This window comes from Chinchilla lanigera, unplaced genomic scaffold (genome assembly GCF_000276665.1).
Source record: "Chinchilla lanigera isolate Chin_1 unplaced genomic scaffold, ChiLan1.0 scaffold00062, whole genome shotgun sequence".
Taxonomy (NCBI): Eukaryota; Metazoa; Chordata; class Mammalia; order Rodentia; family Chinchillidae; genus Chinchilla; species Chinchilla lanigera.
Genome location: NW_004955463.1, coordinates 417,685 through 444,958, shown reverse-complemented (window position 1 = coordinate 444,958; position 27,274 = coordinate 417,685). Strand labels below are relative to the sequence as shown.

Sequence of the window (27,274 nt, the reverse complement as noted above, 5' to 3'; positions counted from 1 at the left end):
AACCAAGATTTGCATATGTTGAACCATCCCTTCATTTGTGGGATGAGTCCCACTTGGTCATGATGTATAATCTTCTTGATCATTTGCTGCATTTGTTTGCTAGTATTATTAAGGATTTTTGGATCTATGTTCATTAGGGAGATTGGCCTGTAGCTCTCTTTTTTGATTGAATGTTTTTCTGGTTTTGGTATGAGGGTAATACTTGCCTCCAGGAATGAATTAGGGAGTATTGCTTCCCTTTCAATTTCATTAAAGAGTTTGAGGAGTATTGGTATTAAATTTCTAAATTTCTTGTAGAACTCAGCAGTAAATCCATCAGGACCTGGGCTTTTCTTTGTTGGTAAGTTTTTAATTACATTTTCAATCTTATTAACTGATGCTCGGTTATTTAGATTTTTATATCTTCTTGATTCAGCTTTGGTAGTTCATACTTATCTACATATCTGTCCATTTGTTCTATGTTTTCCATCCTATGAGAGTAAAGATTTTCAAAGTAGGTATTGTTGACCTTCTGAATTTCCACAGGATCTGTGGTGACTTCACCCTTTTCATTCCTCACTGCATGAATTTTAGTCTTTTCTTTCCTTTTTTCATAAGACTTGCTAAGGATTTATCAGTTTTACTTATCCTTTTAAAGAACCAACTCTTTGATTCATTAATCCTTTGTATTGTTTTCTAAGTCTCCATTGCATTAATTTCTGCTCTGATCTTTATAATTTCTTCCCTTTTATGGGCTTTGGGCTTGACTTACTCTTCTTTTCTAGAAGCTTGAGGTGCAACATTAGGTTTATTTTTGCTTGATCTGTTTTCCTGCTGTGGGAATTTACCACTATAAATTTTCCTCTTAGGATTGCTTTCATTGTGTCCCACGGTTCCAGTAAGTTGTATCTCCATTTGCATTTAATTGTAATTATTGTTTAATTTTTTCTTTAACTTCATCTGTGACCCATTAGTATTCCAGAGTGTGTTATTTAACTTCCATGTGTTTATGGAGTTTTTGTGGTTTCTTTTGCCATTAATTTCTAATTCATTGCACTATGCTCAGATAATAGGCATGGGATAATTTCAATACTAAGCATGTTGTGTGGGCTAGTGTATGGTCTATTTTAGAGAATGTCTCATGTGCAGCTGTAAAGAATGCGTATTCTGATGTTGGGTAGGAGTCTTTGTAAACATCAACTAAGTGCATTCATTCACAGGTTTAGTTCAATTCTGATATTTCTTTTCTGATTTTTTGTGTGATTGATCTACCTATTTTTGATAGTGGAGTATTAAGGTCCCCCATTACAATTGTATTATTGCTCATTTGATTTTTCATGTCTATTAATATTTGCCTTATATAGTTGGGTGCTCCCATATTTGGTGCATATATATTTATGATTATTATCTTCTCTTAAAGAAGTTTTCCCCTCACAAGTATGTCATGACTTTATCTCTTTAGATCATTCTTGGTTTGAAGTTCACATTGCAAATAGAATAACTACCCTTGCTTTTTTCTGGGTTCCTGTTGCATGGAGTATTGTTTTCCATCCTTTGACTTTCAGTCTGTGGATTTCCTTTTTAGTTAAATGTGTTTCTTGTATATAGCATATTGATGGATTTTGTTTCTTGATCCATTCTGCCAGACTGTTTCTTTGGGTTAGTGAATTGAGGCCATTTACATTGATGGTTACAACTGATATGTAGTGGCGTATCTTTGTCATGATATTTTTCTGCCTTTGCTTCCCTGCTTTTTCCTTCTGTTTAATTGCTTGCCCTGCTTTATGGTTTCTTTCTATTGTTCTTGGAATTGTGGTCATTTTTGTCTCTGTCTAGAACATCTTTTAGTACCCTTTGTAGTGTTGTTTTGGTGGCCATGAATTTCTTTAGTTGTTCTTTGTTATGGAAGTATCTTATTTCTCTATTAATTTTGAAAGATAATTTTGCAGAATACTTCAATCTGGATTAGAAGTTGTTTTCTTCCAGTAGTTGAAATACTTCACTCTAAACTCTTCTTGACTTGAGGATTTGTGCTGAGAAGTCTGCTGTGACTCTGATGTGCTTCCTTCTGTAGGTGATCTGTTTCTTTTCTCTAATAGTTTTTAATATTCTGTTCTTGTGCTGAATTTCTGGGATCTTGATTATTATGTGTCTGGATGTGGATTTATTTTGATTATGGCTAGTAGGAGTTCTATGCGCCTCCCTTTTGTAATTGCCTCCCTTATCTATAGGTCAGATTTTTTTCCCCACACTTGGGAAACTTTCTGCTATTACTTCTGCAAATAGTTTTACTAATGTCATTTGTGTTAACTACTGCTTTTTCTTTGATGCCAATTTTTCTTATATTATTTTTCTTTGTGTTATCTTGCAGGTGTTGAATTGTTATTTCCTAGCCCTTTGTTATTTTCAAGAGATCTTTCCTTTCATGAATGCTAGCCAAGATCCTGTCTTCAGGGTCTGAATGTCTGTCTTCAGTTTCTTTCAAGTGATATTGTGAGCTTTCAATGGGATTTTTAATTTCCTAGATATCTGTTTGAATATATTTCATGCATTCTTTTTTTTCTTATATGATCATTGTTTGCATCCTCTTCCTATCATCTAGTTTTTTTATCTATCTCTGTTCTAGATTTGCTGAGCAGTTCCTTTATAAATGTTGGCATGCCTTTTTTTACCTGAGAAATTATTTCTGATCTGATTTCCTCTATAACCTCATGGGTTTGTTTCTTTAATTTTTGATACTATCATTTCAGAAATGTCAGGTGTGTGACTTCCATTTCCTCTATCTTGTCTCCTGGACTTGTTCTGGGTGGGCTGGAGGTCTAAGTTTGATTTTGCTTCTGTGTCTTGCCATTTTCTATTTCTAAAGTTTTTATTTTTTTTCTATGTTGAACCTTGTAAGTTTTTGTAGTAGGTAGCTTTATCACTAGTATCAAGACTTCTCTAGGTAGTTTGTTCTTCAGGGATGTCTTCTTTATGTAGGAGGTTCTTGGTTTGTGTCTGTCCTAAGATCCTATCTTTCCAATCAGTTAAGAGTAAGATGTTGGTGTCTGTTTGGCTCAGTCCCCAGTCCTTTGGTGCTGGGTTGTGGTGAGGGTATTACCCCAGAACTTCCCAGTATTGTTACACAGTGAGAAGTGATTAAAACAGATATGTTATCCTAGCTAAATTAATATAATTAGCAATAACCATAGTATCAAGTACTGTTTAGAAACTAACAAACTGGGGTAACTATTTTGTACCTTTAACTAGAGGAGGAAAATCTACAATTATATTATAGAACCAATCATAAATTGGGAGCTTGTATGCAAAGTGTTTCCCTTTAGTAGAGTGTTTTTACCCGATGGTGAGGAAATTTAAGAAATATAGTGGATAAAACGAAGATAACTAAAAAGAAAGTAGAGGCTAAAGTGTAGGAGAAAGGATGATCGCACAAGCTTTGGGAAACTACAGAAGAGAAAGAATGAGAGAGTAAGTAAGGGGTTATCAGAACTTCGTCTCTGGGTGTGGGGGAAGGAATTAGATCTCTGTGGCTGCAGTTCTCCCCAGTCATTTAGAAAAGAGAGAAAAAAGAAAAGAGAAAAGAAAAAGAAAGAAAAAAACAAAAAAAGGTAAAAGGGGAAGCCCCACCCACCTCCTTCTAATTCTGTGTGTCTTTGTTCCCAAGAACAACACTGTTTCATGTAATTTATCACTGTTGGCTCATATTGTTACTGTTGCTTCTGACAATTTCATACTGCTAGTCCCGCCTGTCCATCTTGTATACCCTGGCTGGGGGCCCTACTATGTGGTTGACCTTCCCTCTAGTCTCTGTCTTCCTGCACAGTTCTCTGGGATCACTGCAGAAGGGAAGGCAGGAGCCTATCCCTGGGCCTTCCCATGCTGTTCACCTGGATCCCAGGGTCATCTTGTTTTACAGACAGAGATTCTCTGGGCTCTGCTCTATAGTAGCCTGTTCCAAAATTTAATCATATTTACAGTTGTTAAATTAGCACAGTTAACACTCTTACAGCCAAAATCCAGATTATTTCCTCCTATAGTGAAATATTGAGCATATTCTCTTGTATCCATAAAGATATCTGCTACTCTGTATAGAAAAAACATTTTCTGTTCCAAATAACCCTGATTCTTTTAATATATCTCATAGTCAACTCTCAGTTATCCCACAGTGATGCAAAAATAAGAAAATTCAGAAGAATGAAGGATGCCAAAGTGTGTCTGACTTTGGCAAGCTCTATGTGATTTTTTAAAAATTAATTACCCTAATTCTATTATAATTAGAAAACATACAATTTTATACCAATTTACCATGTATTGCAGTGCGTCTTAAGGACTAAAACAATGTCAGTATTCATAAATAATCTTTTTTTTAAAAGAATATATATTCTCCAGTTTGGGGTACAGTGTTGTAACATATATTACCATGTATATTAATTACATGTTTTAAATCTTCTTTGTCGTATTTTTTGTTTTGTTTTGTCTTGTTTTTTGAGAGAAGTTCCCACTATGCAGTTCAGGGTGACCGTGAACTCACTATGTAGCAGAGGCTGGCCTTGAACTCAGCCTCCTGAATGCTGGGATTATAGGTGTGCACCAGCACACCAGGCAAATAATCTCTGTAATTACTGATATTTTTATCTTCTTGATTTTGCTACCACATTATACATAACAGTGATGGATTAATTAATTTCTACTCATAATTATCTCAAATTTTTGTCATGTATTTTGGATCATTATTGTTACATTCATAAGAATATAGATTTATATCTTAGCAAATTGAGTCTTTTATTATATACTCGTAGATTTCTAGAAGTGCCTTTTACTTTAAAAACTATTTTAGATATCAGAATATACTACTTTTATCTCAATTAACATTTTATATTATTTTCTATTTATTTGCTGATTTTTTTTCTATTTTTTTTTTTCCTGTATTGCTGATGAAGCCTTCTCTAATTTGGGGGGTTTGTTTTTGTTCTTGAATCAGTATCTCACCACGTAGTTTGGGCTGATCTTGAACTAACTATGTAGCCCAGGTTGGTCTTGAACTCACAGTGATCCTCCTACCTCTGCTTCCTAAGTGCTGGGATTACAGGTGTGTGCCACCATGCCCAGCTTGCCTTCCCTAATTTTAAAAATTTTTTTTTAGTTTGGAATTAACTGCACATATAAATATAATGATAACTGAATTATAAAATTTAACCACCACATAGATCAAAATATAGAATATTACTGTACCCTAAGAAACCATTTCATAAATGTTCCCAATCATAATCCTTCATGGTCCTCCAGAAGATAGCCACAGTCATGATATTTATGTGAATCACTTCTTTGCTTTGCTTCTAACTATATATCCTAAGCAGAACAGTTTCATTATTGCCCATTTTTGTGCTTCATATGCATGAAATACTGTGTGAAGCTTTTTGCCTTGCTCACTCCCAGTTGTCTAGTCAGTCTCACCCTCCTTGTGTGAACCGCAGGTCTGGTTCACACTCTTTCACTGCTGTAAGCTGTGGCTCTCAGACATTTTTTGTCTTTTCCCTTTACAATGTTGAAAATCATTGAAGATCCTAGAGAGATTTAGTTTATATGGGTTACATCTATTTCTTTTCCATATTAGAAATTGAATTATTTTAAAATATATATTAATCTATTTTAAATAACAATATGAAATAATATGTGTTAACACCAGCAATTTATGAAAAATAACTTCTTGAAAATGTAGTGAAAAGATTGGAATTCTTTTACATTGTTTACAGTTCTTTAATGATTGGCTTAATAGAAGACAACTAATTTTTCATAGCCATTTTCACATTCAGACTGTTGCAGTATGTTATTTTGGCAACCAATACTCTAAGCTGTTTACCTTGAAATGACATGCTCACATAATTCATTTTCCAAAAAAATGTCAGCCAGATACCAAAGTCTGAATAACCTTAATTTGTTAGTTGTTCTTTCAAGTAAATATAATGCTTCATGAAAGAAGTGGCTAGTTCAGCTTGCAACACAAACCATCAGACAAATGCTTCTTCTGCAGACAACTGTGATACTTCAGTATGCAGCAAAAGGGTCTTATGAATTCTTCCTATTTCTTCACACCTAATATAAAAAGATATCTTCTGAGAGTTCCAAGCAAGTGCATTTGTAAGTGGAGCTTCTCTTTTTCTCAACCGTATGTGTCACTGAAGGATAAAATGACTTTGCCTCATTGATACTGGCAGTTTTATTCATCATTACTTGTACACTGTCAGTACCAAATTCATCACAGCGCCAAAGGCAAATGTCTTTAAGGTGCTTAAAGAAGAATCTACCTCATATTTTGTCCTGCTTTTTTAGTTATTCACAATGAGAATGTTGGTGCTAATGACTAGCCTTTAATTAACACCAGTCTATTATACCTTTTTCAACTTCTGTCCTTTTTTCCTGGGTGAGTCCTTTTAAAAAGTTTATTTTGTGAGTTGTACTGGCTTTTTATCCTGGGTGATATTCCTCTTAAGTTTGGTAAATTTAATTAATCTGTATTACCTATGGTTACATATTGATTTCAATTTTAGTCATTTTATTATATATGCTGTTATTTTTTCCTCTCCACTTTCTTTTTAATTAACTGATGTTATTTTTAAGGTTAAAAGGTATTTACTCTATTTCTATTCTTTAAATTTTAATAAGTATATTTAAAATAATAAAGTTTTATGATAGACAGTATCTTTATTCTTTTCCTGAATAATTCCTTCAAATACAGTTTTATATTCTTTAAACTTATTAAACTTATTTTACCTTCCATATCTAATCATTTCAGTGTCTGAGGTCTGATCTGTTATTGTTTCTAATGGCTGCCATTTATGTAGCCAGTGTTTCATGGTTTAGTAATTTGATATTGTGAAGAATATCTTTCTTCACAGACCCAGTTAAAGACACTACTTCAAAGTGAGCTTGTGTCAGGTTTTTCTTTTGTGAATTTTTTTCCTTTGTGACACACCTGGAGCCAAGTATGGTGGATGTACATCTGTAATCTCAGCTGAGGCAGGAGGATCAGGCATTCAAGCCCAGCCTGGGAAATTTAGCACTTTGGGAAAACCTTTCTCAAAAATAGATAGATAGATAGATAGATAGACAGACAGACAGATAGGCAGGCAGAACAAAAAAGAATGAATTTTTACAAATGACATACCTGGGGAAATTATTCCCATACAACTTTAAATTATAATCCTCAAATTACTGTTTTTAGGTCTATAGTTATCATAGTGGTACGAAGTATAGAGATAACAGTTTTGTTTTTATTTGTATGTCTACTTAAGTATCATATAGTGAAGACAGTTTACTGTCTGCTTTTGTGTGCTGTTTTTTTCCCATGGTTGACCTAATCTCTGGATAGAACATTTCCCAGACCCTAACTTTTGGTAGGGGAAATGGAGAACTTTGGAGAGCTATTATTCTGCTTACCATAGTGATGTATTATCATCTCTACATCAGTCTTTTTCTTAACTTCCGTTTTTCTTCTTTCTTTCCTCCCTCCCTTTCTTCCTTTTCTCCTGCTTGCCTGCTTTCCTTCCTTCCTCTAATAGAGATCATGGAATGGCTTGAATAGGATCCTGCTTTGACTTAGCCAAAAAGGCACAGGGAACTCCTGACCAAAACTGCAAAATTTAAGGGAGTTCTACCAATAACAAAGTGAACTGAAGTAAAAAGTATATCTGACTTGAGGACAATATATTCAGGACTCATTTTGCCTGTATCATCCATTTTTAAATTCTTCTAAACTATATTTGTGTCTTTTTATCTCTTTTTTGAAAATTTATACTTAACATGATACCTGTAGTAAGAGGGCCTAACACTCAGAGCATAGATACTCAGAACCTCAAGAAGTCTTTACAAATTGCCCTGTATTTACGTACCAAAGCATCCAGAGTTACCTCTTTCATATCATCACAATGCTCAGTTACCTTTGGGCACTTCCTTTGCAGCCTTTCTGTAGTCTGTATGCATATTTCCTGGTTTTATGCTTGCTTTGCATTTCTTATTAAATTCTAGTTTGATTTTCCTGTTTAAGATAAAACAAAAGCAAGTGTATCTAGTTACAGCAATTCAGTCATATCCTAACGCAGTTTCTGGAGCCAGAGCAATGCATAGGAAAGTCTTCTACAAAAGAAATTTACTAATTTGTTATATTCTACACAGGGCTTTTTTATATTTCAAAAATTTGATTCATCTTTTTAATTTATTATCTTGACAGATACATATTTTGAGATATAGAGAGCAAAAAGAAGAAAATAAAAGCTATACAAACTTCACCATTCAAAGATGCTCTACTTTAGTATATTTGCTTTTTTCCTGTGTTCATAAAATATATATGTTAAACCAACTGTATCTTTTTATATGTGGTAAATATCTTTATAGCATGGTATGTGTGTATGTGTAAGGCTGACCATTGTTTGGTGGTAGGAAAGAGACATGGATTCCCAGAAGGAATCATTCCTATTATTCTCTTTTTGTTTGTTTGTTTGTTTTTCTTCCAGTACCAGGAATCAAACGCACGACCTTGCTCTTGCCAAGCAGGCACTTTGCCGCTGAGCTAAATCCCCAGCCCCTCCTATTATTCTCTAGTAATGGTATATAGTAAGCCTTATTTTCTAGTTGGGTAGGTTTAACAAACTTCTTTTTTAAAAAATCATGTATTAACTTTTAAGGAATAATTATAAAAATGTATCTATTTTCAAAATATGTAAATGATCTTTTATCTGAGAGTAAAAATTTAGTTAGTATCTATTGAGGTTATTCCAAACCTGAATTTAAGAAAATGTACTGTGTTAGACCTGTATTGGCTAATCTTACCTGTTCAGTAGTATCTGCTTGAAGCTTTTTAAGAAGTGATGAGTAGATTCTCTGTGTTAGTTACTTTTCATCCCTAGGACACAAAACCCGATTCCAACAATTTAAACAGAAGTTTGTTTTGACTCACATCTTTAGTACATAATTGACTGGTTCCCAAGCAGGAAGGCATAGCAGAGAGGCATCACAGGAAAAACTGCTCACACCGTGGTGGCCAGGAACATACCTGGGAAGGAACACCGACTGGGGAGGGAGATACAGCCCCCCCATGTCACGCCCCCATTGATCCCCGTCTAACCAGGCGCCACCTCCTCCCAGCGCATCAGCTATAGCCCCCATAGTCCAGTCACCTTCACAAGCCCCGCCTCTGAGTGGGTGAGGCTTTTCAGGGACACTGTCCTGTTGCTACATTTGTACCTGTAGTAATATTTACATCTTTGTTATCTGAGTCCTTCCTACGAAGTACTACTTTATTATTAAGGTTTTATTAAGTCGTGGGCAGTGTTTTCTAGTTAATAATAGTTAATTAAAATTAAAAGAGGTAATATGATCAAAGTTATGCATATATGAAAACATCACAATGAAACTCATTGCTTTGTACAATTAATTTGCACTAATAAAAATATCTAGCACACAAAATTAGACCTTTTAATAATTCCTAGGTGCACTATAATTTTATTAATGGCGCTAGACTTTTATTTTCATCTATTTGTTAGTTTATTGATTTTTTTGGTACCAGGGGTTGAACTCAGGGCCTTTGTACCCAGTATACCTAAATTACTGAGGCTAGATACACATTGGCTATCCTCCTGTCTCAGCCCCAAAAGTATCTTGGAGTACGGGCATCCACCAGCATGCCAGACTTAAAAATGGAGAAGATGGCTTTGTATAAAGGTTCAGGTTAGGCTTGCGTCTCACCCTTTTCATAGAAAGAGTGAGCTGCTCTTCATCTCCGTGCCTCCATCAGTGCACCACCCTGGGAAAGTGGTACCCTGTCCTTGTCACAGGCTACAGAGTGGCTTAGCTTTGTGCAGGAGATGCCCGCCACATCTCCCAGTGGCCTCAGGCTATTTGACTTAAACAGGTGTTGTTCTTTTTATAAGCTCTAAATCAATTTAAACTGTTCCTCTAATACATGCATAAGGTTATTTTGATTTCAGTGCATTAACAAGATGTATGATAGCCAGAAATAATGTATTTCTAAATTATGGTTTTAATAGGCTGCTATACATTTATGAAAATTTTCATATGAATGTACTTCATGCAAAATGTGAACAAAATTTTGCTTCACACTTTCTTAGAAGTTATGCCTAAGTCGAAGGGCAGAGGAAAAGGTGGGAGACTTCAGTGCTTTTTAACAAAGCCACATTGTGCTTAGAAATAGCAGTTATATACCATTACACCTTTGAAAGCAAGAGGTTTCCCAGCTGTGTAACACAATACTGTTGTGTGCAGCAGGAAACAAAAAGATATGCTAATGTGTTTTCTTTTAAGCTTGGTTAAAAGAGATGTAAAGTGTCTAAATTGTCACTCTTTATGGCCATCCTCTAGATTTCAGTTGTGTTTCTTAAAACTTCTCTAGGTCCTTAAAACAGATGCTGAGGAACTTGTCTCCAGAAGCTATTGGGACACACTGAGGCGGAACACAAGCCAAGCGCTCTTTGCGGACCTCGCAGAGGTACAGCTAACCCTCCGCAGGGTCCTCGTGCTGTTTGCCATTTTGTCCATCAGTCCTCATTCTTAGAGTCACAAGGATGAAATAAAAAGTGTGCTATGTTTTCTGTTTTCTTCAGTAAAATGATAGTCACCATATTTAAACTGTGTATCAGAAGATGCTGGCTGAGCACGGGCTGCAGACCACTTTTGATAATCTGTGTTCCATGAGCTTCTTTGCTGTAGAAAACACAATTTTTGTTCAAAGGAAACAATGTTATATCTTAATTAAGGATCACTTTCTCAGATTTTGAAAATTATAGTGGTATGGCCTCACTGAATCTTTTACACTTACAGTCTACAGTGTGACTTGAAATACTAAGATGTTTCATTTGGTAAAAGTTGACTCATGTTAAATTTAAACAATTAAATTTTCCAGTAGTAGCAGTAGTAGCTCACAAAGGCAGAGAAATGAGGTTGGGGAGGAGGGTTCTGGTAGAACAGCCGGTCAAAAGATGGAGGAATATTATTTTAAGATTGCCAGTGCAGGGTAAAATAAAAGGCGGATGACCCTATTTTTGTTTCATTATTGTTTTTGATTTGATATGGACGTACACCTCATTGCTGCACTCAGTGGACTGCTTCTGCTATGCCAGTCTTTTTTGGCCACAGTCAATAAGGATGTTAATTTTAATGGATGGGCTGTACCTTATAGATCAAATACTGTTTTATGTTTCCTAATAAGAATTTTTGTAGTTAAAACTAAAATGTTCATAATTAAAAGTATCATAGGTGGGCACACAGCAGTCTGTGCATTAAAATAAGAGCAACTGGGAACACGATCCTTGTGAGTCCCTGCAAGCCAGTTGTGGCCTTCTGCTCAACCTCAAATGAACAGTAATGTCACTGCTGTCTCTTTCCTTACTAGTGCTCACCTCCCAAACACTGGCCCTTCCTGTGTCCCATCTAACTTGGCTATAAATTCCCAGAGACAAAATTTGCTCATTAGATTTTGAAGTTAATTAAAATCTTGGGAGGCTTCCTATTAAAAGACCATTCATGTCTTGTATACTCAGGTGATGATTTATGTAATATCTTTGGAAAGATTTTATGGTTCTATTATGGTTAGACTGGAACTACCTTTTACCATTTCTCAGAGCCAGTTTTGCACATCTCTTCCCAGCTCAACATTCTGTGACTCCCTGTGGTCCCTTGAAGGTAGACACGATAGAACCAGTATCACCACAGAAGCAAGCACTACAGATCAGCCAGTTTTTTATTTTTCTGGCATACCAGTTTGCTGGTATACCAGTGGCTGTTATCAGTCCACACTGTGACCACAAGGTGCTGAATTAATTACTGAATGGACTCAAATGTAAGGAAGTAGATCTGTTTGTTTTTATCCAGTACCGGGAATCGAACTCATGACTGTGTGCTTGCCAGGCAGGCGCTGTTCCCCTGAGCTAAATCCCCAGCCCGCAGGAAGTAAATCTGATAAAAGATAGAAAAAGAGAAAAAGAAACTAAACAAAATTTGTATTGTGTTCCAAAATAAAATAATTAGTTGGCACAGAATAATAATGAAAATTAACTATACTTGAATCACAAGTAATTTTAATTCCTTATAGGTTATTACAGATACCAGTATAACATAGTATAGGTTATAGTATTAATATTTCAGGATTCAACTTCATTCCAAAAAAGCTTGGAAATCTATCTTTGTTCAATTTAATGTATAATTGTTTTAATTTTTTATGTATAAATTTGCATTTCTTTGTTACATATGTAATTTGAGATGAAGCAGTTCTCTTTAAATGCTATAGGTAGATTGGATATTGCCCTTTCATATTCTTATTCAAGTGTTTCCAACTATAAATATTTTTAATTATAGGAAAACCATGTCTTTCCAATTATTATAAAATCATACAATGAAAATTTGCATGTCACAACTGATAGCACTTTTTAACCAAAGTCATATGTAATAAAGTCAGAATACATGATAAGCATATTGTGCAACTGTTGAGTAGTCTGTCTGTACCACTGTTTTGAACACTACAGCTCAAATTTAAATTTTTTATTTGCTTTACACTCTCATTGTATTTAATGTTTCAATGAAATATTCAAGCATCCCATTAAATTAAGTTTCTGAAGGTTTTTTCTATCCCTTGGAGAGAGTTTAAGTCATTACATGGTAATCAGTAAAAATGTATTGAAAGATGGTTTTAAAACTTTAATAGTTGGACAAATTTGCATTTTGTTTCATTGTTTTGGAAATCATTTAAATGATTTTCGGTATGCATGTATGTATGTATTGTGCTGGGGATTAATTCCAGGGCCTCAGGCATGGTAAGCATACCCTACACAGAGCTATGTAAGCCCCCAGCCTAAAGTAATTTTTAGTCAAAATAAAATTAGATAATAGCTTTTCATGTAAGTGGCCCACAGGTTCCCTTTGTGGCTTTTTCTCACATTTTTATGAAAACACCTGGATTAATTTTATCTTACCAAAGAATTGAGGGGATAAGGTCTCTATTTTTATCTCAACTCTCTTGTAAGTTAGGTTATATAACACTGATTCTGAGGTCATTGGTGTCATTTTCAATGACTCCATGCAGTGCTCTGTTTCACTAACTGGGAAAAGAGTTTTCTCCATTTCCATTTTCTGATTTTTTTCCTCTAATGCCAAACTGTTACCTGTGCCTCTGTGGTTCTGGATTACCTGGATACGTGCAACCTGAGTCTAATAAGATTTGGGTGCTGAAAGACTACGTGAAGTTCTGCTCTGCTCAGTGGGCATAAGAGCTTCTAAATGAGGTCACTACATAAAACCAGCTCTCTCCTTTTAGTCTTCTCTGTTTTGAGGTAAAGAATATAACAACACTGGAGAAAACATTGCCTAATTATATATTCTGAATTTGCTAACTTTTGATGTTCCCAGACCCTCTCATGTTAAGGCATTTTCTCAGACCTTTATAGCATATATTTCAATAACAAAAAAGAGTGTACCATGCAAAAAATACCTTTTTTACAACATTTCAACTTTACTGCCTTTTGTCATCTAGTCTTCAACTTCTTGAAACATTAACTTGACCAAAATAGTAGCTGACTTTTTTTTTCTTTTCTCCCTGTGCTGGAATCGAACTAGGGTCTTCTCACTAGCTACATCCCCATCCTTTTTCATACTTTTTATTTTGAAATAAGATCTCAATAAGTTACCCAGGTTGGGCTCAAATTTGGGATCTTTCTGCCTCAGCTTCCTAGAGTGCTAGGATTATAAGCATGTGCCACCACACCTGCTTTAGCTAACATTGCTTGAACATTTACAATATGAGTATGCTAGTCACAGTACTAAAAATGTACATGTGCTGTCTCATGCATACATACTATTATTATTCTTAAAGATAACATTCTTTTCACTTAATTAATGAGAAGGGTCAGCACTCAGTGCCAGGAATCTGACTCTTGACCTTTGCTCACCAGACTACCACTTGTTTGTGAAGTGAACACCTTTTCTAAAAGGAAAGTATCCTGGTGGAAAGAAGCTGTTTTATGAAGCTTTTGGTCATTCTTATGTCGGCTTCATATAGTCAGTGCACCTGAGGAATTTACCTCTTTTGAATATCCTAAAAGAAATAGATTTTTTTAGGTTTATTAGCAAAATCCAAATTAAATTATTTAATAAAAACAGTACATTTAGATGATTATTAGAGGACTTAAACTACTTTAAATAATTTACCATGTTCATACATAATTTGAAGGTGAAAATTTCTCAAAATATCACCGTGTCTTTAACATTTTTTCAGGAAAAACATCAGTTTTGTTCAAATTTCTGTTTTGAAAATGTGAACTTCATTTTAATGATAATTTCGTTTATAAGGTTAGCATGTGCTTTTCACTCTAATGTTAATACCATTGTGTTTTGATATTTATATGTTGATAAAATTGTTCGAGGGATATTGGATATCTGTTATTTTATTGCAACTAACTTAATTTGTGGGATTTTTTTAAGCGTGCTGATGACATCACAAGTTTAGTATCAGATACTACACTTCTTGTCCACTTTTTTGGAAAGAAAGGAAAAGCTGAGCTCAACTTTGAAGATTTTTATAGGTGAGCTTGATTTTTACTAAGAACTATTAGTATGCTAAAATCAGAAGGGTCTTTAGAGATAATCTAGTACACTGATAGCACTTTGCTACTTTCATCTTAACTAATGATACTTTGTATGATAAATATGCATTTTTATGAGTGCCTACTAGGGGCTCTGTCAGTAGTTCTAACATGTAATTAATGAATGATAAAAATATCTGTCTGGATTATTAGGTGTTATATATTCACAAGAAAGGCCAGTTCCTTAATCTGAGTAAGCCATAGTAATAGCAACAAACATCATTACTCTGCAAGCTACATTATTAGTCCCACTTCACAGAAGGGAAACTCAAGCCCTGAAAGGCTAAGTTGCTTGCCTGAAATGCCATAGTCATTGAGTGGAAGAGCTTCTCATAACTTGTGCTCTTTGCTTTCTCATTATTCAGAGAAATTTCATGAAGCTTGTGTCATCATAAAATTAAATCAATGTCATGTAACCTTTTCTAGGACAGTGAATATCTGGTTATTTATTTTGTTCGTTCTTTATTTTACTTTCTTCCTAGATTCATGGATAACCTCCAAACAGAAGTTTTAGAAATAGAATTCCTTTCCTACTCTAATGGAATGAATACTATCAGTGAGGAAGATTTTGCTCATATTCTTTTACGATATACAAATGTGGAAAATACATCAGTATTTTTAGAAAATGTGCGTTACAGTATACCTGAGGAGAAGGTATCTGATCCTTCATGTTTATTTTGTAATGTCCATTATTTTGTGTTTTTGTAGGTCTATAAATAGCTTTCCCTGTTGTTAGTTCTCTTGCTTCTTTGTAAATTAAGATATTCCATATGCATTTTACTTTTTCCTTGTGTCCTTAGTGCTCTGTTTAAATTTTTTTAAATTAACTTTAAGTTCTGAGTAGATACCCGTGTATGCTGAAAACACTTATGACTATTATCAATTATTTTATTCAAATTAAGAACATTACTTTTCAAGAGAATTCTCCTGATTTATAGCTTTGGCTAGTGTATGAGCATCACCTCAAAAAACAGTTTATATTGACATTATTTCTGTCACACTCTGTTCACTTCTATAACACCTTTTAGAAGGTCATTTGAAGACTACCATTGATGAGTGAGTGATCTTATCAGAAGCTGAAGTGAGGCTTTCAAAGAGTTTAGATGGCATGAATGGTTAAGAACCTAGACAACTGGTTGTCTGTTTGTTTAGTAACAAAATGTGTTGTCAGCACTTCTGAGAGTTGCATTACCTAGTGGTATTTGAATGCACCATTGCAACCAAATGGAACTGGTGTCACAAGTACCCTGTAAGCATGGGGATGTTTTGGATATATTGCCTTCTGTTTGTGTTTACAGGAGGATCAGGTTAATCTGTCCAAGTAAAACATTGCAAAAAGTTTGACTTTGTTTAGAATGGATACATTGAGACAGTGTTAACAGTTCTCTTAAGTCCTCGAAGGAATGGAAAAAAAAGCACTTGATGCATTTGGCCATTAGAATACATTATCTGTTAACCAGCTGACTTTTACGTGTTTTACTTGCAACTCAACAACAACTCCTAAAAATAAATATTGGAAATTGCAGCACTCAAGGTGTTAGACTGTTTTGTAGGACCTTGAATCTGTTTTTTCTCTTATTAAATGGAAACATTAAAATCCGTAACTCAGAAGGTCAAATTCCAAGAATGAAGAGTTTATAGGAGCTCATTATATGATTTTATAGCTAATTTTTTTACCTAAAATTATTTCAAATTAAGTATTTTTAAACTAAATTCAGCTTCTAAAAATTTCTAGTTGATAAAAGTACTAAAAATTATTACAACAGACATGGAAATTTTAGGGCTAACATTGGTTCTCACTGGTATTTTTTTTCTGGATTACCTCATCACTTCTCACAATAAATTTGCAGATGCTGACATTGTTCCTTTTTTATACTGCTTTATAGCATTTTTCTAATTTTTAATATTTTTATTAGTACAGTACATCTTTTCTTTTGGAAAAAGGGAAACTAAGATTTTCATGTACTGCGATATTTATCCAAGCATTCAAATCCAGGACTTTCTAAGACAGTGATATAGCTATCATACCCTACATGTCTTTCCTTTTCTTCCACCTCTCATATTTTTATCTCCATTAGACAAAACAATACTACTATTTGAATAGCATTTTGTATTTCTAAAATACTCTCATTTTTCAGTCACTTATCTAACACATACTTATCATCTACTTAGGAGCTTGGTCTCACCATTAAGGAGAAAGCAATGCAATAAGCAATGTCTTAGTAAAGGGTTAAAATAATACTGATAAACAAGTAAACAAAAATAAATAATGATAATGTTGTGAAAGGGACTGGGAACCATGGGGACTGGGAAAGCAGGTAGACTGGCAGTGAGGAGGTGGGGCATAAGGAGAGTCCGTGAGAAGTAAGCTATGCAGAGACCTGGAAGAAGAGCATTTCAGGCATAGATAACAGCAAACTGCAAAGGTCTAGGGAGGGGTAAAAAAGATTGGTTTAGATGAGACAATACCAAGAAGCATTTAATAAGTAAACAGGAAAGTAGTAAGAAGGAGAGAGAGATATGAGTTAGGTCTTAAAGGACCCTGGAGACTAATATAATGGAGTTTAAATTTTTTTTTTAATACTAGTAGTGACACTAAGAGTGATAGAAAGCTGTTACAAAATTCAAATTTTATTTTCAAGTGAAAAAAGAATAAAACAAAATTTCAAAACAATAGAGTAACAATGGTGAACATATTGCTGCTGTTACCTTTGCATTACTCAGAGTAATGAGTTGTTAGCCCCTGCTGCGACTGCCACCACCTGCCTTTTTGTATGTAAAGTCTGATTAGAACATAGCCGTGCTCATTCACTTAATGCCTTGTCTGCAGGTACTTTTGCACCATAATAGTAAAATTGAGTAGTTTCAGCGAAGACCACCTAGGCAGCGAGAGTGAAAATACTTACTCTCTAGTCCTTTGCAGGAAAAGTTTACAAGCCTTGTTTAAGCATAGGCATGCCATTCATTCATTCTCCATCCAACAGGTATTCAGTGACTGCTGTGATACTCAGCTGTGACATAATTCATGTACCACATGTAATCTGATTGATGTTTCACATGCCCATCTTGGCTGCTATATGATAACAAACTTTACTTGGCCTAGATTTGAAAGAAAGAAAAAAGATTCTCTTGTTAGGATTCCAAGTAAGAGATAAGCATGGTTTGGACCAAGATAAAAGTAGGGAAATGGAGTGAAATATTGGACCATTTAAAACAGAGCTGATAGAACTTGTTCTTGGATTATACTTCAATGTGAAAGAAAAAGAAAAATCAAGAAGAATTATTAGGTTTTGGCCTTCATCACATGGTATAACAATGGTAGCATTTATGGAGCTAACTAAGAAAACAGATTTGGGATTAAGAGACAATCAGAAGTTTAACTGTGGACAGGCTAAGGTTATTCTTCCTACTTAGATTACCTAAGTGAAAATATTAAGTAATTGAACATGTACATGTAGCCTTTAGAGTGCAATCAGGACTACAGATTAGTAGTCAGGAGTGTACAGACTTCACGATTGTGTCTTAAATTTCTACCTCTTACGTCATACTGCCCACTTGGCATTTCCATTTGTTGATCCAGGAGATAAGTTAGGCTTACTGTTTGCAAAATCTGTTCCACATACCATCTTCCCACTTTCATTTAATGGTAACTCCATTCTTCCTCTTTCACTTCCAAAATACTTTAATTATGCCAAAGTAAAGCCTTGTGACATTCAGCAGGTCCGTTCCATGTCCTTTTCCTCCATCCCCATATAGCCATCACTCTGCCTTCTGTCTCTGTGGATTTACCTATGTAGATACTCAGTTTAAATAGATTCATACAAATGTATGAATCCTTCAATGTCTTTAACAGTGATTTTGAGGTTCATCTACATCATAGCATGTATCAGTACTTCATTCTTGCTTGGCTAACTAATACTGCATTATATGTATATATAATTGTTTATTCATTCATCCTTTGAGCTATTTCTGCCTTTTAGCTATGTGAATAGTGTTGTGAAGATTATATGTGTGCATGGATTTTTTGAGTACCACTGTTCCGTTCTTTTCTGTGTACACCTGGAAGTGGAACTGCTGTGTGATACATTATTATCCGTGTTTTCTTATTATCACTATTATAGCCATGCTAGTGGTACTCACATAGTTACTTTAACTATAGTCTTTGTTCCTTCATTTGGCTACAAATTACTGTTTCCTTTATTTTCAGTCTCAAGGACTTCCTCATACATTTTTAGGAGGGAGGTGGTTAAGGGCAGGTGTGTGAGTGATAAGCTCTTCTAGCTTTTGTTTATCTAGGAATGTCTTAATTTCCTCTTCATTTTTTAAAGATTGTTTTGCCAAATACACAGTTCTTGATTGATGGGTTTATTTATTTCAGCACTTGAAGTATATTCCACTCCCTTCTAGCCTTCATGGTTTTGATGAGAAATCACCTGTTAATTTTATTGACAGTTGTTTACATATCAGGACTCATTTCTCTCTTGCTATTTATAAGATTATCTTTTTGTGTTTGGCTTTCAGTAACTTGATAATAATGTGTCTTTGTGTGGGTCTCTGTGAATTTATCCTCCTTAGAGTTCATTCGGCTTCTTCAGTGTGTAGATGCGTGTCATTCATCAAATTTGGGAACTCTCCAACCACTGTTTCTTCAGTATCTTTCCTGCGCATCTTTTTCTCTTTCCTTCTTTCAGTCTCATTCCAGCATAGGTTGATACACTTGATGACATCCCCAGGTCCCTTCGACTTCGTTCACTTTTCTTTATGCTTTTCTTTCTACTGCTCAAATTGCATAATTTAAATTGTCCTTCTTCGATTTCACTGATCCCTTATTCTACCTATTGAGAACTGTTGATGAACCTCTGTGGTGACGTTTTTAGGTCAGCTGTTAGACTTTGCATCTCCATATTTTTTGTTTGGTTTGCTCTTATAGTTTCTCTTTATTGATATTCTTATTTTGATCATCATTTTCTTATTTTTTTTTTGTTCTTTGTGATTTCCTTTAGCTCTTGTGAATACATTTAAGACAGTTGACTTAAAGTCTTTGTCCAATCAATCCAATGTCTAGAATTCCTGAAGAGTCATTCTGCCAATTTATTTTTTCCCTGCAGATGGCCCTTATTTTTCTTGCATGCCTTGTAATTTTTTATTAAACAGTGGACATTTTGAATATTACAGTCTGGTAACTCTAGAAATAATTTTCTCCCTCTGCAGTTGTCCATTTCTTTTGTGACTTTTCCAAACTATTTTGTAAAGGCTATATTCCTTGTTCTATGTAGTCATCAAAGTCTGTTTGGTTGTCTTTGTGGCCAAACAGTGAACTGATAGATTTCCTTAAAAACCTACCTGCAGTCAAAGAGAAAAACAACAGTATTCCCCTAGTCTGTGCAGCTTGCCTGTGAATTAGAGGACTCCTTGAACACTAAACCAGACTGCCTGAAACCTTTCTGTAAGGTTTACCTCCTGCTGCACAAAGCTCACAAACCTGCCAGAGGTTGTAGCCGAGGGTCTCCTTGGGTCTTTTCGAAGTGTATGTCCAGTTCTTACATGTGCGCATTGTACTCCAGTTTCCCAGGAATATAAAATGGCCCTTTGAGCCTCTGTTGCTCTATTAACCATTATTATCAGCTTCCTCCACTGCAGGCTTTTGAGTATTGTCTGCCCCTTATCGTATCTTGCATCCCTTGTCCCGGGTAGGTATGGAGTATGTATGTCTTGAAATCTTTTGACAGATGCTGGTATCACCAGGTGAGCTGCTCCAGTGCAAGAGGAGGATGCAAAACAAAAGTCAGCCTCTGCTGGTCCCTCAGGAGTCAAATCACACACCACAGTATTTTGAGAACAAGGTGTATGTGAGCCCCTAAACACCCGCAGGCTACACCAGGAATGTCACCTACCATCTCCAGTACTCGATCAGTGAAGTTCAGCCACCCTTTTCTTCATTGTCCAGTCCCCTGCTTGCTGTAATTTTGAATTACTTTCCAGAATTCAAAGATAGAAGTGAGTTTTCTCATTCTTTCCCAGCTTGTGCTTGTTTCTGTGGAAGGACTGATTCTTTAAGTAGCACACTCTGCTGTTTCCATGGTGGCAGTCCCCCATTCTCTTTCTGTGCTTCTAACAGTCACTCGGGCTTACGTACTTCAACTATGTTAGAGAAAGAAAGTGCACACTTGGGCAGTTGCATCTGTTTGTCAGCTAACTATTATGGCTATGCCATTTCTACAATCCCTTAGCAATGTGTGAAGTTTCTAATTTCTGTGCATCTTCATGAGCAGTTGTTAGTGTCTGACATTTTCTTTTTTTTTGGTAACAGAAGTCGAACTCAGGACCTTGCGCTTGCCAGGCAGTCTCTTCTGCCGCTGAGCTATATCCCCTGTCCGACATTTTCATATACTCATTTTAGTAGGTTTGAAGTGGTATGTCATTGTGGTTTTGATTTGCATTTCTTCAACAATTAATTGTGTTCAGCATTTTTGCATGTATTTGTTGGCCATTTATATATCCTTTTTGGATAAGTGTTTCCTTTGCTTATTTTCTAAGTTGAGTTTTTTTGTGTTTTTGGTATTGATCTGTGAGAATTCTTATATATCATTACAATAGAGATATTTGGATGTGTAAGTTATCTCTCCCATTCTGTGGTGGGTTGACTTTTCACTTTCTTGATAGTATCCTTTGATGCCTACAAGTTTTTAATTTTGATAAAATCTAATTTATCTACTTTTTCCTTTGTATCTTGTGTTTTTAGGATCATATTTAAGAAACCATTGTCAAGTTATAGGTCCCAAAATTTTGTCTCTGGTTTTCTTTTGAAAGATTTTATAGTTTCAGTAATTCAATGTAGGTCTTTGATCAATTTTTGAGTAATTTTTGAAATTGTATGGAGTAAAGGTTTGATTCTGTCTTTTGCATATGGATATCCAGTTGTCCCAGCACCATTTGTTGTTTCCAAAGTGAATGGTATTAATCACCCTATTGAAAAATCAACCGACCATAGACATTTGGATTTCTTTCTGCACTTTCATTGTATGTACTTTTGATGGTTTAATTTTTTTCAGTTCTTACAGCTGATTTGTTGTTAGCATGTTAGCTGTTTTTCATTTTACCTCTAAGAGAATACACTCCATTCGAGTCCCAGTGAGTTATTACAGTGTAAGTGTGGAAATGAGGGTGGGACAAAAAAAAGTAACAACCCTTATCTCTGTTCTGCCTCCAGATTGTCTGTCTCTCACTACTAAAGGGTGATTGCTTTAAATTATGCCCTTCAAAATAAATAGCCTACTTTTTGTCTTACAATTCCATAGTTTCAAACATTAGGTATATAATCTACATAGGATTCCTGTGTGGTTTTGAATTTGACTTGTCTTTGCAGACATTTGGAACTATATTTTGAAAATTTAAACGTTCAGTTGTTGAACATTAAGGTTTGTCATCCTTCGATTTGTTCTGAAGTTCATTCTTTTCAAAAGTATTGGTCTTTGTTTACCTTTTGCTTAGCAGTATCCCTATTTCTTATTTGTCGTAGTAATAACTTGTTATCCTGAGAGAGACTGTTGCTGTGGCAGCTGGTCACAGTATAAAGCTACAGAACCAGAGCAGTGATCGGTTTCCCTAGCAACAAGCTCTCCCCATAAAAACAGATCCTCCTGGTGCAGTCTATCTGGCTGATTGTAACAGCACTGTAGAAATCATGGGAGGTGCGATCAGGCCACACAGCAGAATCCAGGATTACAGTGACCAGAACAAATATAAGAAAAAGAGAATAGAAAAATGTAAAGATCAAAAGACAGTGAGAGTCTCATGTTGCAAGTAAAATTGAAGTGGAAACAAAGTATACCAAAATTGGGGTATTTTGCTAATAAATCATTTAACCAGTGAACAGCATATGTGAAACCCTCTGAGGTTTCTCTTTTACTCATTTTAAGTCTGGAATAAACCTAAGCTCTTGATCCTCTGCTCTTCTCTCATTTATGTTAATTTTGTTGAGGAAAACACATTAACCAAACCCAGCTCCTCATGTCAAAATTTGTATCCTCTGAGATACAATCTGAGATAGTAAGCTGACAAATGAATAGGTATGACTTCCCAATATGTGTACTTTCTCTTCTCTGAGATACACTGAACTTACTTAAAATAGCTTTCATGTTTAATTGAAGTAGTATCAGTGATGGTAGTTGCATTTTAGGCACATGACATTCCAGAAGAGACTGCTCTGCCTGCTGGCCCTTTGCATGATCTACCCCAGCACATGTGTTGGGTTCCCAGTGCTGAATCTTTACAGGCTCTGCCCTTCCTCTTGCTGTCTTGGCTGCAGTATCATAACAGGAACAAGTTCAAATAGACTACTGTCAATGCTTAATCACATTTTGATTTTGCATAGTCAGCATAAAGACGTTAATGATCTAATCCAGAATCCAATTTAAGAAGTACATGTGTCAGTAAAACTTTTTTCCCTTAACCCCTGTATTTTCAGGGATTAAAAAAAAATGGGCCTTGGAGGATTTTCAGAACTTTTTATTCATTTTTACTATAGCATTTTTTTTGGAATTCTGTGCTGATGACAGTGTTTTGAAAATATTCATCTCTTATGGTAATGGTAGCAACCCTGCCCAGTAAATATAAGTCTGAGTGAATCTTACAGTCCATTTGAGGAAAAGGGTTTCTGAATGAGTCCTGGAAATATTTACACACAAGATATACTGTAAATGCTTAATCTGTTTTTTTTTAAGTGTAGACATGGATCTCAGTAGATTTGGTAGCACTAATTGTAATTGCATTCACTTTCCCAAAATAGGGCATCACATTTGATGAATTTAGATCATTTTTCCAATTTCTGAACAACCTAGAAGACTTTGCAATAGCCCTAAATATGTATAACTTTGCAAGCCGTTCTATAGGACAAGGTAAGTAATCACACTTCAAAAATTAAAAGCATAATTCTGCACTGTCTCTACAAACATTGACAACAAGTTCATTAGATGTGTTGTGTCACCCATCAACTCCCTGAATGTCTTCTTTATACTTCAATGAGAAAAGGTTCAGACACTTAAAAGAAAATTAGCAAATTTAGGAAAATGTGCTAAATTTTTAAATTTATTTTTGTTCTTAATTTTGTATTATGAAGAAAAACTGATGATGTTTGTAAAAAAAAACAAAAACAAAAACAAAAACAAAAACAATTCAGTAAAGAGGAAACCTCATGGCTGTTGGTGAACACTTAGAGACATCTGTCTACCTAGAGAGACCTCATCAGCCGTCGCCTGGACATTCTCACAGAATGCTGTTTGTTTACTTGTTGGATGAAACACTAAAAAATTGTCAGCAGAGCCACCTCCTAGCCATGAACTTACTTACGTCAACTGACTCTTGAGAATGATGTATAAAATTGGATAATAATTTGGCATAATGTACAAAAAGCTAAAATTGTCACAGAATTCAGAATGCCTCTGTCCTCAGAACCAGCTGGCTCACTTATTCTCTGTGGGTTGGCTGGCAAGCCAAGTCATTTTTCTCCTACTTTGTGCCTACAGTTACCATCTCTTCCCCTCATGGCCATATAGCCTTTTTAAAACTTCCTGCTATAAAATTAAAACAACACTGAGATTATACCACATCCCAGAAGGAATGGCTATCTCAAGAAATTAACCATTAACAAATGCAGGAGGGGCTGTGGGGAAAAAGGAACCCTACTCCACTGTTGGTGGGAATCAGACTGGCACAGCCACTGTGGAAATCAGTGTGGAGATTCCTCAAAAACTAGGATTAGTCCCATTCAACCCGGCTATTCCTCTTCTGGGTATTCTTCCAGAAGAACTGAAAACATCATACCAAAGTGATACATATGCATCCATGTTTGTAGCAGTGCAATTTGTAATGGCTAAATCATGGAAACAACCCAAATACCTATCAACCAAGGAATGGATAAAAATGATGTGATATTTTTATACAATGGAGTATTACTCAGCTGTAAAAAAGGTAACCTAGAGGCTTTTGTAGGTAAATGGGTACACCTAGAGACCATACTCATAAGTGAAATAAATCAGACCCTCATGTATAAACATCATACTGTCTCCCTAGTGTAAGAACCTGAAAGAGTAAATAAACTCTGAAACGTGTAATAGATATCATGAAAGGGAAAGAAACTGCTCAAAGGAAAGAATAACTGGGATGAAGGAAAGGAGAAAAGAAAGAAGGAAGGAAGGGAAAAAATACACACATACAAGATAGCTAAGATAATTGTACTACTAATTTCTGTTGGTTTATTGAAAAGAGCAGTTAATGCTTAATTTTTTTACCAATTTTCCATCTTTGTATCTGGTAATCTGAACAACTACTTTAAAACAACAATTTGCAATATAACAACCATTGTTGAATTCATATCATCTTGGTTTTTTTGAAATTCTGTATGGCTTCTAATGTGTTTTATTTCTTTAAAATTTTTAAAAAATTTATGCTATAAGGAGATTTAATGTATTTTAAAGTGATTTTAGCTGTCTCTGCTATAGTCAAATGATGTGTTGATTCTCAAGTTTAAATCTCAGAGAACAGACTTAGGTTTTAGGCAGCTTAGATTCAACCCCTAGCACCAAAACAAACAAACAAACAAACTCCCCTAACATCTATAGATAATAAATCTGTTATCTGGCTTCATTTATTTATTCATTGAGTAAGAGAAACTAGAAAAATCGTATTTATCCTTTCTATAGCCCAGATGTTCCAACATGCTGTCTTCTCAAACCACTTTAGTGTTTTCAAACCAAAACTACTAGAAGCAAACCTTCAAAGAACAGCCTTTATTACTATGATAAGCTTTAAAAAAAAAATCAGTATCCACTTACTTGGTTCAGAATAGAAAGTTGCTCCTTTACTTTGTGGAACTTAGAAGTAGAAAAAATGGTGTTGCTTTTGCAAGTGCAGTACTAGGAATGTATCCATCTCTTTCTTTTATTTTACCAGTTCTAGCAAATTTGGATTATTACTTCTTTAAATCACTGTTGCATTAGCCACCAAAGTGCCATTCCAGCAACTGGCTACTTTCTAATGATTCTTAGACAACTCACTGAAGAATCCTTCTAAAACACAAAGTAACCTACACTACAAATAGAAGTAACCACTCATCTTCAAATACTCATAGCACGCTGTTGGTACATTTTTGGGTGGCCCTGGGTCGTGGTTATTTGAGCAATTGTCTCATAATCCATAGGACTTTTTCTTGAAAACTTACTTATCTGAATATTTTCCCTGTCACTGAGAATAATGTTCATTAAGCATTCATTGATTATGAATGCATTATTAACCAAAACACAGCTCCTTTTAGCTCTTTTCATTAAATACACAAAATATCTTAAAATATCCCTAAAAGGCAGCATGAGTAATGAAAAGTCATGTGTTCTAGATAAGATCATGACCCATGTTTAAAAAGCAACTTCTTTAACATTCTTCCTAATAATTAACATGTATTAAAAAAGTTAATGGCATGTTTTTTCTTTTTATGTGATATTTATCTAGATGAATTTAAACGTGCTGTCTATGTAGCTACTGGACTCAAACTTTCACCACATTTAGTGAATACTGTCTTCAAGATTTTTGATGTTGACAAAGATGACCAATTAAGTTATAAAGAATTTATTGGAATTATGAAGGACAGACTCCATAGAGGATTCCGGGTAAACTTAATGTATTTCCAGCCTACTACTGTACTTTTAAAAATCCGATTATAAAAAACACGCATTCAGAAACAGTTTATACAAATTTTTAAGAATATAAACATGAAGTGCTTTATTAGGAAGGAGAAATCATAGGCCCTTTCTACTTTCAAAAAAAAATTTGAGGTGATAAAATAATGTTTTAAAAACAATAATTTATTTTATCAATTGCTTTTAATAATTTATTTTCATAGTCCATATTTTTGGCCCAGTTGCCAGATATTTTTGAACAATCCAGTTTCCATATTGACTTTTCAGACTTGTTAATATGCAAGGAAATAATATTATTTCTCATTTTCTATGAAAAACATTCCTTGTAGGCAACTTGAGACTCCCTAAATTATCACATGCTCACTGTGATTTATAAGGAAAACAAATTTTAAAACATTTTTGCCTGTAGAACTATTTTTTCTATTAACATACTAAAAGTAAGTACTAGAAATTTAATGATATTTTCTAAGAGACACGCTATAAAGCTTGAAATATAGCATGTTTAGTAAAATTTTAAATATCTAACATTGATGGATATGCCACAAATAGAAAAAAAATTCATTCAAATTAACAGCTAGTATATTCAGTCTTCTCCCTTTGGCAAGCATATTTCTAAGTATTATGCATTTAAAAATAGAAAAATGTATGTTGAGAAAAAAATCAAGACTCACTGTAGTGTGTTTTTAAAGACTTAATGACCAAATCCAAGCTGTCTTGGTAAAGATGCTGTGTACTTCACCGCCATCTAGTGGCTCTTTGCCATAACAATCAGATAATGCCACAAATATTGAAAAGGGCAGATGATAAACATAAATATAAACTATACTTTAAGCCTTTAATACTGTATTTCTCTCTTAAGTGATATGTGTGCTTATTTTTAAGTATTTATTACATACTGGACCCTATAGCATTTTATTTACATTTGCACACTTTAAATTTTTAATTTGACAAATACAAATT

At 34.8% G+C, this 27,274-nt stretch overlaps 1 protein-coding gene across 1 annotated transcript in view; it reads left to right on the top strand.

Moving 5' to 3' along the window:
- Micu3 (mitochondrial calcium uptake family, member 3) overlaps positions 1–27,274 on the top strand; it is a 98,306-nt gene that overhangs the window by 66,632 nt on the left and 4,400 nt on the right. Inside the window, exons 10-14 of the mRNA XM_013521486.1 lie at positions 10,385–10,480; positions 14,464–14,564; positions 15,107–15,278; positions 23,413–23,521; positions 26,127–26,284. Coding sequence (XP_013376940.1) covers positions 10,385–10,480; positions 14,464–14,564; positions 15,107–15,278; positions 23,413–23,521; positions 26,127–26,284 — 636 coding nt within the window. The remainder of the gene's footprint in view (positions 1–10,384; positions 10,481–14,463; positions 14,565–15,106; positions 15,279–23,412; positions 23,522–26,126; positions 26,285–27,274) is intronic.